We start from the raw sequence: 14412 nt of genomic DNA, 5'->3' as shown, positions 1-14412 counted from the left end.
CAAAAAAAAAAAAAAAAAAATCTGCACACTTAAGGGGAAAATATCATATGTTGGTAATAGTTTTCACAATAGAACTGTGCTACTTCCCCTTTTTATAGAGATGAGTCTCACTATGTTGCCCGGGCTGGAGTGCACTGGCTATTCACAAGAATGATCATAGTGCACACTACAGCCTGCAATTCCTGAGCTCAAGCAATTCTCTCATCTCAGCCTTCTGTGTAGTTTGGACACCAGGCCTAACTTCACGTTTTTAAGACAAAAATCCAAGGGAGGAGGAAGAAATGGGGAGTTGTTCAATTGGCATAAAGTTTCAGGTTGACAAGATGGAAAAATCCTAGAGATCTGTTGCATGACAATGTGAATATAGTTAACACTACTGAACTGTACAATTAAAATTGGTTAGGGAAATTTTGTTTTGTAGATATATTTATTCATCAGAGGAGAAGGATTGCAATGCTGTATTTTACTGTCAAGGGGTTTCTTATCTGATGTAACCCAGATGTCAGCTAGGATCACCTTGCCTTTTTAGATGCAAATAAGTGACTCACCATCTCTTCCCTAGACAGCAGGGACTCATTACCTTCCATCTTTCTGAGATTACTCTGCCAGTGTTAAGGTAGTGAAATGCCATGAGAGAAAAACTATATTTCTCCTCCTTAACCTTGGTCTGAGTTTTCTGCTGATTTATTCTGATAGTGAAGCATCATGTCATCCAATGCATGCTGATCCTTTCTCTGTCCTGGTCTCACCCTAGACCATGCCCTTGAGGAGTCATCTTTTCCACTAAGTAAGCTTCCCCTCCCCCCAAATGACCAACTTGTCTTCTGAATAATTATTCTGAGATCAACTAATAAATACAAGTTTTTCACTATACTGCATAGGTGACAAAATAATCACATGGCTATAGAACATTTAGAGAAAGAGGTATGTTGCACTCAAAACAAGTTATAAATAGAAGGAATCTTGGAAAAAACTTTTTAAATTTTTTTTTTTTTTTTTTTGAGTTGGAGTCTTACTCTGTCACCCAGGCTGGAGTGCAGTGGCACACTCCTGGCCACCACAACCTCCACCTGCTGGGTTCAGGCGATCCTTCAGCTTCAGCCTTCCAAGTAGCTGGAATTACAGGTGTGTGCCACCACATCCAGCTAGTTTTTTCATTTATTGTAGAGATGAAGTCTTGTCAAGTTGCCCAGGTTGGTCTCGAACCAGTGGGCTCAGGTCATTCTCTCACCTCTGCCTCCCAAAGTACTGGGATTACAGGCGTGAGCCATGCACCCAGCACTTTTGAAACGTTAACAATGCTGTTTGTTCTAGGTGGAACTAGGAGTGATTTTTTTTTTCTTGCTTCTACTTTCTAACACATCCAAAATGAACATATGATCATGGCATAACTTTTTATAGAAAAATATCTCATTCTTGCTAGGATAACAACAGGTATATGCCTAGGGGACAAAGGACAGAAGAGCCAGCAGGCAGAGGCCCAATCTGAGGACAAGATGGCACAGAGGGATCGAGGTGGAAATGCTGAGTTCAATGAGCTGAAGATCCTAGTGGAGTGTCTCAGAAAGATGACTTTTCTGTCGTAAGCTGTTTTCTTTTTTTTTTTTGAGTTGGAGTCTCTGTCACCCAGACCGGAGTGCAATGGCCGCTCCCGGCCACCGCAGCCACGACCTGCTGGGCTCCAGCGATCCTTCCACCTTAGCCTTCTGAGTAGCTGGAACTACAGGCACGCACTACCACGCCCAGCCAATTTTTTGATTTATTGTGGGGATGAGGTCTCGCCAAGTTGCCCAGGCGGGTCTCGAACCCGCGGGCTCAGGCAATCCACTCACCTCAGCCTCCCAAAGGCGCGGGATTACAGGCTGAGCCACCGAGCCCAGCTGAATGTAAACTGTTTTCTACCAATAAACTTCTAGAAGGCTTGAACTTAATCCTTCCCTTTGAACTAGTGATGCCTCTGTTGCTTCCCCATCAAACTTCCTCATACACACAAGCCATAAAGATTAAATTTACTATCATGGCTGGGCACAGGCCGTGTTAGGCAGCTCCCTACAGGCAGACCTGATCTATCGCAGAAACAAAAGAACCCAATACCTCATATTCTCACTCTTAAGTGGGACCTGAACATTAATCACATTAGCACAAGAGGGGGATAAAGAGTTGCTGGGCACCGCCAGGGAGGGGAGGAAGATGGGGGGAAGGAGGGGGGTGCATGGAACACCACAAAGGATACCTGGTCTAAAACTAGGGGAAGTGAGAGCCAGTTAGAGACCCAAACTTCACCTGCATGCAGACTACTGGAGCAGTTAATCCTTACTTGTACCCCACATCTCTATAATAAAATTTTTTAAAAGGACAGGGTGTTTTGTTCTTAACCATGACTCTGGTAACTAGCATAGTATTGGACACACTCTAGGCACTTAATAAACATCTACTGATCTAAATAGCACGGTTGGAGATCCCTTGCTCCTGGCTGAAAATCCTTTGCAAGAATCAACTTCCACTTTACAACAGAGGTAAAACTCTTACAATGAATATTCTTAATAAAGATAGCACAGAGACTATCTTATAGAAAATACTGTTCACCCATTTAGCACCAATGATTTTCCTACTCTGATAGAGGGCCACCAAGGGAGGAGAGTGCACTTTGACGTACAAACAGGACCACTGAAGACATGACTTAGGTGATCATTCCTTATAACTAACCACAAACTTGACCATACATGGACATTATTCTTATGGGCCATTATCATGCCAGAGGAAAGACAAAAATCTGTTCTGAACCAAAGAAGACAGATTAACGTTGCTTCCCACAACTTGTAAATTTCTCAAAATGTTTTTTCAATGTAAAATATTCATACACTTAAAAAAACCCCAAAGAGTCGAGCTCAGTGGCTCAGCCTGTAATCCCGCACCTTGGGAAGCTGAGGTGTGTGGATTGCCTGAGCCCGTGGGTTTGAGACCCGCCTGGGCAACTTGACGAGACCTCATCTCTACAATAAATCAAAAATCAGCCGGGCATGGTAGCACACGTCTGTAGTTCCAGCCACTTAGAAGGCTGAGGTGGAAGGATTGCCGGAGCCCAGCAGGTCGAGGCTGCGGTGGCCGAGAGCGGCCACTGCACTCCAGTCTGGGCGACAGAGTGAGACTCCGACTCAAAAAAACAACAACAACAAAGGAAAAGGTAGCTGTCATTTGCTTCTGACATCAGATTCCAGTTTAGAGGCAAAAAGGCTTAGATGTAGGTCTGTTACTTAGTGGGCAGGTCTATGCAAACCCACCCCTGAAGTCCGAGGAAGCTGAAGGGCCAGGGAAAAGGGCTGACATATTCAGTTTCCAAGAAAGAAACTTAATAAGGACTTACAAACAGACGCCATATCTATGTCTCATGAAGAAGAGAGGAGACAAGGTGGTGGATCCCTGAGCCATTACCCGCCAGACCCAGGGCTTATGACCACAGGGAAAGGGTGATCAGAAGGGATGTATGTGTAGAACTGAAGCACAATAATATCAAGGCCATCAAAGGTAGGATTGTGGTAAATTCATGGCATAACACAAGGCAATAGATGAACTGGAAATTTTAGAGGCCTTCCTAGAACTGGGAATAGTCAGAAGCCAACATGGTAGGTTAGTATCTGAGAGGAAAGTACTTTGGCCTCCACAAGCTCTTAAATTATCCGTACATATACCAATATGAACATGTATATCCACACACCTTTTCTTAGACACACGTGGTAGATACTATGTTTTGTCTTTCAAACATTGCTTATTTTATTATAAAGGAACATCATTCTCTGAAAATTAACTAAAACTCTGGTTGAGAACATCAAATTATCTCTAATAGTCACTAACAGAATACAAAAGTAAAAGCAATTTTATTACTATACGTTGAAACATAAATCACATTTAAGCACGGACACAGAAACAACAGGCTCATTTCTCATCCTTAAGCTGTTTCTCTTCACTGGCTTCTTCCATATCAAATGTGAACGGTTTGTCATAACCCATTAGATGGTCATAGTCTTCAGGGTTTGGAAAGAGCATGGGATTAACTAACAGTGATTTTGTTTTAGCATAAAAAGTGGTAAACATATGTGTGCTGTCTGGAATCTTCACATCATTCTGGTGAAACACTGTACTCGTTTCTGAAAGCACAATATTGTAAGTAATGGCTTTATAAGTGTCTGTTGTGGCCTCATGGTACAATCGAATGACATAGCCTTTTGTAATAAAGTGAAGCAGCGCTGGGGTGATCACTGTAAAGCTTCCTATGATGCCATAAAATAAGATTTGCAAAGGCAGACTTCCAAACATAATATTGTTTTGTGCAAAAATGTATGGCAGTAATGCAAGGCTGATCACACTTGTAGAATAAGAGAAACATTTCACACCTAAATGGAAAAAAAATGAGAGAAGATCAATACTTTTAAAATTAAAAGAATCGATCTCTTACTAAATCTTCTACTTATTATAACAACATCAAAACAACACCAATATCAAAACATAAATATAGTGTTTATTACATGCCAGGCCTGGTTTTAAGCACTTTATATATTTTATTCATGATATCTACAGAAAAACTCTGTGAGATAGATGTAAAATTATCATCAGCACTCTCACTTAAGAAGTGGAAAAAGTGAAGAATTTACTCAACATCATATAGCTACCAAGTGGCAGGGTTGGGATTCAAACCCAGGCAATTTGGTTCTATCATTCATGTCATTTACCATTCCTCTCCAGGTAGGAAACCTGCTTTAAGGGTTTAAATGGCCTCTATCTCAGTTCCACAATAAAAGATTTAATGTTACATAAAGATCCTTACTAATACTGTACTACAAAAATTGATTCAGACTGTAGATTATCAAATAAAACTCTCTATTAACAATATATCCGTGTATCTAACATAAAATGTTCAAATATGGGGAATTCTATTAGGCTAAGTATTCAGAATTAAAACAGCAAATCACCAAAGAAATAAAACCAGTGGTTAAGAAACGTACAGGAAAGGTATTCAACTTTTTTAGAAAGATAAGACATTCAAGTTAAAACACTGAAATATCATTTTTACCTATCACATTAGAAAGATTAAAAATAAAATGACTTCTAAATCATATACTTAAAATGGTTACAATGATAAATTTTGCTATGTATATCTTAGTATAAAAAGACTTCAAACATAAATTTCTTTTTGTTTTAATTTATAATTTTGATGTGATCCTAATAAAATACCATCTGTTTGGAAAATAGACTAGTTGAAATCTTAAACAAGTTTGATCATAAAGTACATTTGGAAAAACACAAGAAGGAAAAAAGAGGGTAATTAGGGAGAGTTAGCTCTCTCAAATATTAAAACATAATAGAAAGACTGTAATTAAAATAGTGTGGTAGCAATGCACAAATAAACAGATCAATGGAGCAAAATGGAAACTCCAGAAATACAACTGCATATGGAAATTGGGTACAGCATAAAAATGTAATTTAAAATCAGTACCAAAAATGGGATTTTTAATAAGTGTTGAGATAAATGGATAACTATGTGGAAAAAGACAAATTTCAATCATCCTCATACCACATATGAGGAAAATTCCAAATAGCCAGAGATTTAAATGTAAAAAGTAAAATCATATAGATATAAGAAAACATCCATGTAGTCTTTTGCAGTCTGGGATCAGAAGAACTTTTCTTTTTTTTCTTTTGGAGTCTCACTCTGTCACCCAGGCTGGAGTGCAGTGGCACGCTCAGGGCCACCACAGCCTTGACCTGCTGGACTCAGGTGATCGTTCTGCCTCAGCCTTCCAAGTAACTGGAATTACAGGCATGCGCCACTATGCCTGGCTAAGGGAGAACTTTTCTATGACTCAAAATAGAGGCAATCAGGGAGAAGGAATGATATGACAACATTTTAAAGAGTACATGTACATAAACACTATAAACAAAGGAGAGAGACAAATGAGAAAATGGAAAAATATTTTTAATTCATATATTATAAATTTTAAATTTATATCACAAAGGATTAATATCCCCAGTATATCAAAGTTTTCTAGAAAGTGAGAAGACCAAGGGCAAAAATGTTCATGGTCCTCAAACAGATAAAATGATGCTAAACCTCATTCATAAGAAACATGCAATTAAAACTACAGGAGCTGGGCACGGTGACTGACACCTTTAATCCCAGCATTTTGAGAGGCTGTGTCAAGAGGACTGCCTCGGCCCAGGGGTTCGAGATCAGCCTGGGAAACAGGACAAAACTTCGTCCCTACAATAAATCAAAAAATTAGCCAGGTGTGGTGGTGCACACTTGTAGTTCTAGCCACTTGGAAGGCTGAAGCAGAAGGATAACCTGAACCCAGCAGGTCGAGGCTACGGTGGCTGTGAGCGTGGCACTGCACTCCAGCCTAGGCGACAGAGTGAGACTCTGACTCAAAAAAAAAATCCCCTAAAACTACAAGATACTATTTCCCCCAAAATTGACAAAAAACACAAGTGTGACAACATACTATTGACAAAGCTGTAACAGACACTTCACACACTGTTGGTTGAAGGCTTATATGGTGTCAGAAATTTAAAAATATTTCCTTCCCCCCTCCACAGGTAGTTCCTGTGACACTGGTATGCATGGACACAATGAGGACCACATTGCTTCCTATGTAAGTGTCCTCGCCTTCCCAAAAGTACCACGTTGGTGGTATAGTGTTGAGCTGCCTTCCAAAACACCTCTTTCTCTCCCTTATTTTTGTCACATTGTAGTGGGTTCATTCAGTGTCTCCCCAAAATTCATGTTAACCCAGAACCTCAGAACGTAACCTTATTTGAAAACAGGGTCTTGGCCAGACACATTGGCTCATGCCTGTAATCCCAGCATTTTGGGAGGCCAAGATGAGAGGATTGCCTGAGCCTAGGAATTCAAGACCAACCTGGGTAACATGATGAGACCTTATCTGTACAATAAATTAAAAAAATTAGCCAGGCATGGTGGCTTGCGCCTGTGGTTCCAGTTACTTGACAGAGTGAGACTCCAACTCAAAAAAAAGGGTCTTTGTAGATTAATTAAAGATAGGAATGGAATCATCTCGGATTAGGGTGGGCCCTAAATCCAATGAGGGTGTCCTTATAAGGACAGAAAAGGGCAAAGAGTGACACAGAGAAGGCCATATGAAGACTGAGGCAGATTGGTGCCATGCAGCTACAAGCAAAGGAATTCCAAGGACTGCCAGGAGCCACCAGACGCTGGAGGAGATAAAGAATACTTCCCTAGAGCTCTCAAGAGCATGGCCCTGCTGACATCTTTATTTTACACTTATAGCCTCCAGAATTGAGAAAATTTTTATTGTTTTAATTCATCAAGTTTGTGGTAATTTATTATGGGAGCCAGAGGAAACTAATCGTATATATACTATAGTTTGCCTGGAGTGAAGTATCTGCTATTTTCTAAACATATTCTGGGCTTTTCCATCTTCAAGCCTTTGCTCTCTCAACTTCCAAGTCTGGGATGCCCTTTTTCACATCTCCTTATATTCACATTCTACTCATCTTTAAAGACCCAGCTGAAATTCCATCCTAATGAGACCCTTTTTGTTTTACCTCTTTCTCTCGTAATCTGAAAATAACAAATCTGCCTTCTGAACTCAAATCTATTCTCTAGTATTATAAATTATTTATTATGATACAATCATCTTTTAAAAGTTAAAATAATTTTTTTTGAGACAGAATCTTGCTCTGCTGTTGAGACTTGAGTGCAGTTGCACGATCATAGCTCACTGCAGGCTCAAGTGATCCTCCTGCCTCAGCCTCCCTAGCAGCTAGGATTGCAGGTGCAAGCCACCACACCTGACTAATTTTTAACTTTTTTGTAGAGACTGGGTCTCGCTATGCTGCCCAGCACAGTCTTGAACTCCTGATCTCAAGTGATCCTACTGCCTTGGCCTCCCAAAGCACTGGAAATAGCTATCAGTCACAGTACCTGGTCATGGTATATTTATCTTTGTGTTGTTTTTTTTTTTGAGTCAGAGTCTCACTCTGACGCCCAGGCTGGAGTGCAGTGGCATGCTCATGGCCACCACAGCCTCGACCTTCTGGAATCAGGTGATCCTTCTGCCTCAGCCTTACAAGGAGCAGGAACCACAGATGTGTACCACCACTCCTGGCGAATTTTTTTTATTGTAAAGATGAAGTCTCACCACGTTGTCCAGGCTGGTCTCAAACCCCTGTGCTCAGAAAATCCTCTCACCTCAGCCTCCCCAAGTGCTGAGATTATAGGTGTGAGTCACTGGACCTGGTTGTATTCATCTTATTATTACCAGACTCTGATTCTGCATTATCTTTGAGTCACATCCCTGACACAATTCATAATGAATTCTATGATGACATCAGCAATTATTTGTTGCTGAGTTAACATTAAGTGTCAATTATAAAGCCTTTCGGGCCAGGCTCAGTGGCTCAGCCTGTAATCCCATCACTTTAGGAGACCAAGGTGAGTGGATTGCCTGAGCTTGCAGGTTCGAGACCCACCTGGACAACTTGGCAAGACCTTGTCTCTACAACACATCAAAAATTAGCTGGGTGTGGTAGCGTGCGCCTATAGTTCCAGCTACTTGGAAGGCTGAGGCAGAAGGACCGCTGGAGCCCAGCAGGTCAAGGCTGTGGTGGGCAGGAGCGTGCCACTACACTCCAGTCTGGGTGACACAGTGAGACTCCAACTCAAAAAAAAAAAGAAAAAAAAAACTACTAGCCGGGCCCAGTGGCTTAGCCTGTAATCCCACGCCTTGGGTGGCCGAGGTGAGTGAATTGCCTGAGCCCACGGGTTCAAGACCTGCCTGGGCAAGTTGGCGAGACCTCATCTCTACAATAAATCAAAAAAATTAGCCGGGCATGGTAGCGCACGCCTGTAGTTCCAGTTACTTGGAAGGCTGAGGTGGAAGGATCTTCAGGGCCCAGGAGGTCGAGGCTGCGGTGGCCGGGAGCATGCCACTGCACTCCAGTCTGGGCCACTGAGTGAGACTCCAACTCAAAAAAGAAAAAGAAAAAAACTACTAATCCAATAGAGTGACATTCTACTAATCATATTATTGAAAGAACACAAATGTTAAATTCCTAAGTCCTATTAATTTAATTCTAGAACTTTGAATACCAAACATAGCTGTTCCTCCACAAATATTACATCCTACTCACCCAAAATTAACTCCTATTCTCTCCTTTCCAGAAAAGAATCAAGTGAAAACAAGAACTAAGTCAGTAAACCTTCCCTATAGTTGAAGAACTGTTGTCTGCATTCAGACAGAAGGATACCATGGAGTCACTACATCTCAATGGCACTAATCCAGATATCCCAGGTCATTGAGTCTGGAGTTTCATCTCAATGGCCTACTAATGAGTGGACATTTGTGTTTTTCTTTTGAGTGAGAGTCTCACTCTGTTGCCCATGCTGGAGTGCAGTGGCATGCTTAGGGCCACCACAGTCTTTGACCTAACGAGCTCAGGTGATCTTTCCATCTCAGCCTTCCAAGTAGCTGGAACCATAGGCAAGTGCCACCACATTGGCTAATTTCTAGATTTATGTAGAGAAAAGGTCTTGCCAAGTTGCCATGCTGGTCTCGAACCCCTGAGCTCAGGCAATCCTCTTGCCTCAGCCTCCCAAATTGCTGGGATTATAGGCTTGAGTCACCATGAACAGACTTCTAACCATGCAAAATTGACTATTCCAATCACTTCAGAACCAACTAAATGGTGATTATAATTACTTCTTGTTCCTAACAAGTTCTAAATATCTCAAATCATACTTCAATTAATTTTTATGTTGATACATAATAGATTTATATATATATATATTTTGGGGATACATGTGATAATTTAATAAATTTATATCATTTGTAAAGATCAAATCAGTGTGATTGAGATAGACATCAACTTAAATATTTGTAAAGTTGGACTTTAAACCTACTTTAATGTCACATACTTGAGAACATGAAGGTTTCCAGAATAAATTTTAGATGACCACTTGATACACCATGACCAAAAAACCACAAATGCTAATGTAGGTGCTAAAATCTTGGGGCCATACTTGGCTATAAAGTAATCCTTCAGATGTTTCAGCTTTTTTTTAAGATTACTAAAATGAAATACAAACTCTGGGAACTTGAACAAATTACATATCTCACTAAATTCTTCTGACCTCATATTAATTTATGATCTAAGGAAAGTGCTTTAAATTTGTAGCTATCTAATATTGTCTTTTTCTTCTCCATAATAACTCTCTACCACCTGAAAAAGCTACTATATTTGTAGCAAATTGTAAAGTGACCCGAACAAATGCATAACTTATATATTTTTAAATTGTAAAAGCATGACATGCTCACTTTTTTTTTTTGAGTTGGAGTCTCACTCTGTTGCCCAGACTGGAGTGTAGTGGCCGCTTCCGGCCACCACAGCCTCAACCCGCTGGGCTCCGGCGATCCTTCCGCCTCAACCTTCCGAGTAGCTAGAACTACAGGTGCACGCTACCACACTCAGCTAATTTTTTTGATTTATTGTAGAGACGAGGTCTCGCCAAGTTGCCCAGGCAGGTCTCGAACCCGCAGGCTCAGGCAATTCACTCACCTCGGCCTCCCAAAGTGCGGGATTACAGGCTGAGCCACTGAGCCCGGCCGACATGCTCACTTTAACTGTCAATTTTAGAAACACAAAAGCAAAAATGGAAAGTTCCTCTATTCTCTCCAAAGTTAACCACTCTTAAGAGATATTCTTCAATATACTTTTCTCTGCATATTTTAACATTATACATATATACTATTTGTTTTTATTCTGCTAAGCATCCCAAGAGAGGTGACCAAAGAAAGCAAGCCTGAGTATTGCCAGGTGCGATGGCTCATGCCTGTAATCCCAGCACTTTGGGAGGCCAAGGTGAGAGGATGGCCTAAGCTCACGGGGTTTGAGACCAGCCTGGGCAACATGATGAGACTTCGTCTCTACAATAAATCAAAAAATTAGCTGGGCATGGCTCCACACCTATAGTTCCAGCTACTTGGAAGGCTGAGGTGGAAGGACTGTCTGAGCCCAGCAAGTTGAGGCTGCAATGGCTGGGAGCATGCCACTGCACTCCAACCTGGGTGAGGGAATGAGACTCCAACTCAAAAAAAAAAAAAAAAAAAAAAAAAGAAAGAAAGAAAGAAAGCCTGAGCATTGCCAGGTACGGTGACTCATGCCTATAATCCCAGCACTTTGGGAGGCAGAGGTGAGAGGACTGCCTGAGCCCAAGGATTCGAGACCAGACTGGGCAACTTGACGAGACCTCATCTCTACAATAAATCAAAAAATTATCCATGCATGGTGGTGCACACCTATAGTTCCAGCTACTTGAAAGGATGAGGCAGAAGGATCACCTGAGCCCAGTAGGTCAAGGCTGTGGTGGCTGTGAGTGTGCCATTGTACTCCAGCCTGGGCAACAGAGTAAGATTCTGACTCAAAAAAAAAAGAAAGAAAGAAAGAAAGAAAGCCTGAGCATCCTGTCATATGATCACAAAGCCATAATACAGCCTTCAAACATTTTTTTAAAAAAACTCCTGGCCAGGCAGTGGCTCAAGCCTGTAATCCCAGCACTTTGGGAGGTTGAGGCCAGAGGATTGCCTGAGGCCAGGGGTTTGAGCCTGGGCAACTTGGCGAGACCTCGTCTCTACAATAAATCAAAAAACTAGCCAGGCTTGCTGGCACATGCCTTGAAAGGCCAAGGTGGAAGGATCACCAGCAGGTCGAGGCTGTGGTGGCTGTGAGTGTACCACTTCACTCCAGCCTGGGCAACAGAGCGAGACACCAACTCAAAACAACAACAACAAAAAACTCCTAAAAATGCAAAGGTCTCTGCATCTTAACAACAGTCCTCAAAAAAAATGAGTCTAAAATTTTCCTTATGGCTTGTAATTAAAGGATGCTATAATAATAGGTAGCATATGTTAATGATATTTTTTACAATTAAAAGAAAAAAGTAAATACTCTCACTTCCAATTACCCACCAAATACTGCTCGTGCTAGATTGCCAGTATATATCAGCCTTCCATCTTCTGATTTGTCAAGGTGTGTATGTAAGAATCGAATACATTTCCAACAAACAGGTATCTATTGAAACAGAGACAATTATAATATGAGTAAATAGTACAATGCATTTACAACTAACTTTTAAATTTTTTTAAAGTTTATTTTTAAAAATATAATGAAGAGCAGAAGAGCATTTGTCACATGAGGTAACATAAGGAATTCTCCCAAATAATCTACAGAGCTCAAGAAATCAATTTGGGCTGGGCTCACTGGCTCAGCCTGTAATCCCACGCTTTGGGAAGCTGGTGAGTGGATTGCCTGAGCCCACGGGTTCGAGACCCACTTGGGCAACTTGGTGAGACCTCATCTCTACAATAAATCAAAAAAATTAGCCGAGTGTGGTAGCACATGCCTGTAGTTCCAGCTACTTAGAAGGCTGAGGCAAAAGGATCTCGGAGCCCAGCAGGTCGAGGCTGCGATGGCCGGAGCAGTCACTGCACTCCAGTCTGGGCAACAGAGTGAGACTCCAACTCAAAAAAAAAAGAAATCAATTTGGCTAAAAGGACAGCTTTCCTTAATTTCAGTCATAAGTAGAAAAGTGCCGAGTTTATTAGGTTTGCATCCCAGCCCGCAGATTTTTAGGTCTAGTGCCACCTTCAACAAGTTAAAATAGTTTAATAAGTCAGGCGCAGTGGCTCAAGCCTGTAATTCCAGCAGTTTGGGAGACAGAGGCAAGAGGACTACCTGAGTCCAGGGGTTTGAAACCAGCCTAGGTAACTTGGTGAGACCTCCTCTCTACAATAAACAAAAAATTGTCGGGCAGGGTGGCGCATGTCTCTGGTTCCAGCTATTTGGAAGGCTAAGGCAGAAGGATCCTCTGAGCCCAGCAGGTTGAGGCTGCGGCCATGAGCATTCCGGGTTACAGAACCTGGGTTACAGAGCAAGATTCCTCTCCAACCTGGGTTACTGAGCAAGATTCCTACTCCAAGACAAAAAAGTTTAATGGAATAGTTTCTTCCATTTCACTGTTAATGAGAATAGCATTCTCATTCTATTTAAATGCGTTAGCTGTTCAAAAAACAAATAAAAATTTGTTTTATTTATTTTATTTTATTTTATTTTTTTGAGTTGGAGTCTCACTCTGTCACCCAGACTGGAGTGCAGTGGCCGCTCCCAGCCACCGCAGCTTCAACCTGCTGGGCTCCGGCGATCCTTCCGCCTCAGCCTTCCAAGTAGCTGGAATTACAGGCACGCACTACCACGCCCGGCTAATTTTTGATTTATTGTAGAAATGAGGTCTCACCAAGTTGCCCAGGTGGGTCTCAAACCCGTGGGCTCAGGCAATCCACTCACCTCGGCCTCCCAAAGTGCTGGAGTTACAGGCTGAGCCACCAAGCCCAGCCTAAAAATTAGTTTTAATATAACAATTTCAAAAACTCTTGGCAGGCCAGGCGTGGTGGTTCACACCTGTAATCCCAGCACCTTGAGAGGTTGAGATGGGGTTGCTTGGGGCCAGGAGTTCAAGGCCAGCCTGGGCAACCTAGTGAAGCATTGTCTCTACAAAACAGCCTGCCTGTAGTCTTGGCTGTCCAGGAGACTGAGGTGGAAGGAATGTTTGAGCTCATGAGGTTGAGGCTGTGGTGTGTAGTTATAGTGCCACAACACTCCAGCCTAGGCAACAGAATGAGACTCTGACTCAAAAATAAGAAAGAAAAAGAAAAAGGAAAAAGAAAACAACCCTTGACAAATTCAAATTATATATAAAGTCTAGACCTGCTTTTTAGTATTTCTAAAATATTTCTATTATAGCTAGTATTTTAAAAAACAAAGCAACTCTTCCCTAAAGGCCTTTAAATACTCAGCATCCCCATTCCTCTTAACACAAAAAATATTTACTTGGAATCCTACAACAAATTTCCGGGAAACAGAAGAGCTCCCTGAACGTCTGAAAGTGAATTTCACAGAGAACACTCTTCAAAGTGCCAAAGGCATGCCTAATTCCTTCGTTCTGAAATTTAGATTCCAGTTTCCACTTTAGGCATCTCTTCCAAGTTTCAATCAGGCTCGCACATTCTGACATTTTACAGGGCAGAATTAGAAGCATTTCTTCAGATCAAAGCGAAAAGATTAACGTCCACATCCCCTTTTCCCAGGGACCAATGGAATTCCTAAAACTAGAGACATCTGTTTCAAAAAAGACAAGCAAAACTCAAAATCAGATTATGCGGGCTCTGCTGCTTCTGTCTCCAAGCGCAGCGTCCAATTTTTGCAAACCAAGCCTTCGGAGCTAACCCGGGCTGTCATTACCAGCCTGCGGGATGTGGAGCCACGTGCAAGGTGCCTGGAGCCGCCGGGGAAAGGAACCCCTTTCCACCCGCACTCCCGGGG

General features: G+C 41.8%; 1 protein-coding gene across 1 annotated transcript; it reads right to left on the bottom strand.

The window, feature by feature from the left end:
- Positions 1-3746: 3746 nt before the first annotated feature.
- TMEM70 (transmembrane protein 70) lies at positions 3747-14328 on the bottom strand. Its single transcript, XM_021718916.1, has 3 exons — positions 14299-14328; positions 12003-12105; positions 3747-4391 (listed from the first exon to the last, which is right to left on the bottom strand). The coding sequence occupies exons 1-3, from the start codon at positions 14326-14328 to the stop codon at positions 3934-3936; spliced, it is 591 nt and encodes a 196-aa protein (XP_021574591.1). The 3' UTR covers positions 3747-3933.
- Between the last annotated feature and the right edge of the window lie 84 nt (positions 14329-14412).

The sequence above is a fragment of the Carlito syrichta genome, unplaced genomic scaffold (genome assembly GCF_000164805.1).
Source record: "Carlito syrichta isolate Samal-C Ts95f unplaced genomic scaffold, Tarsius_syrichta-2.0.1 Scaffold314008, whole genome shotgun sequence".
Lineage (NCBI taxonomy): Eukaryota > Metazoa > Chordata > Mammalia > Primates > Tarsiidae > Carlito > Carlito syrichta.
Note: the sequence above shows the minus strand (reverse complement) of the source record. Positions and strands in the feature narration are given on the sequence as shown.

What these genes read in the sequence shown, in the direction of transcription:
- TMEM70 (XM_021718916.1), bottom strand. Translation starts at nt 14,328, where the DNA reads ATGACAGCCCGGGTTAGCTCCGAAGGCTTG. An exon ending in GGGTTAGCTCCGAAGGCTTG is followed by an intron (nt 12,106 to 14,298) that starts GTTTGCAAAAAT and finishes CTGTTTCAATAG; the next exon opens with ATACCTGTTTGTTGGAAATG. An exon ending in TCTAGCACGAGCAGTATTTG is followed by an intron (nt 4,392 to 12,002) that starts GTGGGTAATTGG and finishes TTTTCCATTTAG; the next exon opens with GTGTGAAATGTTTCTCTTAT.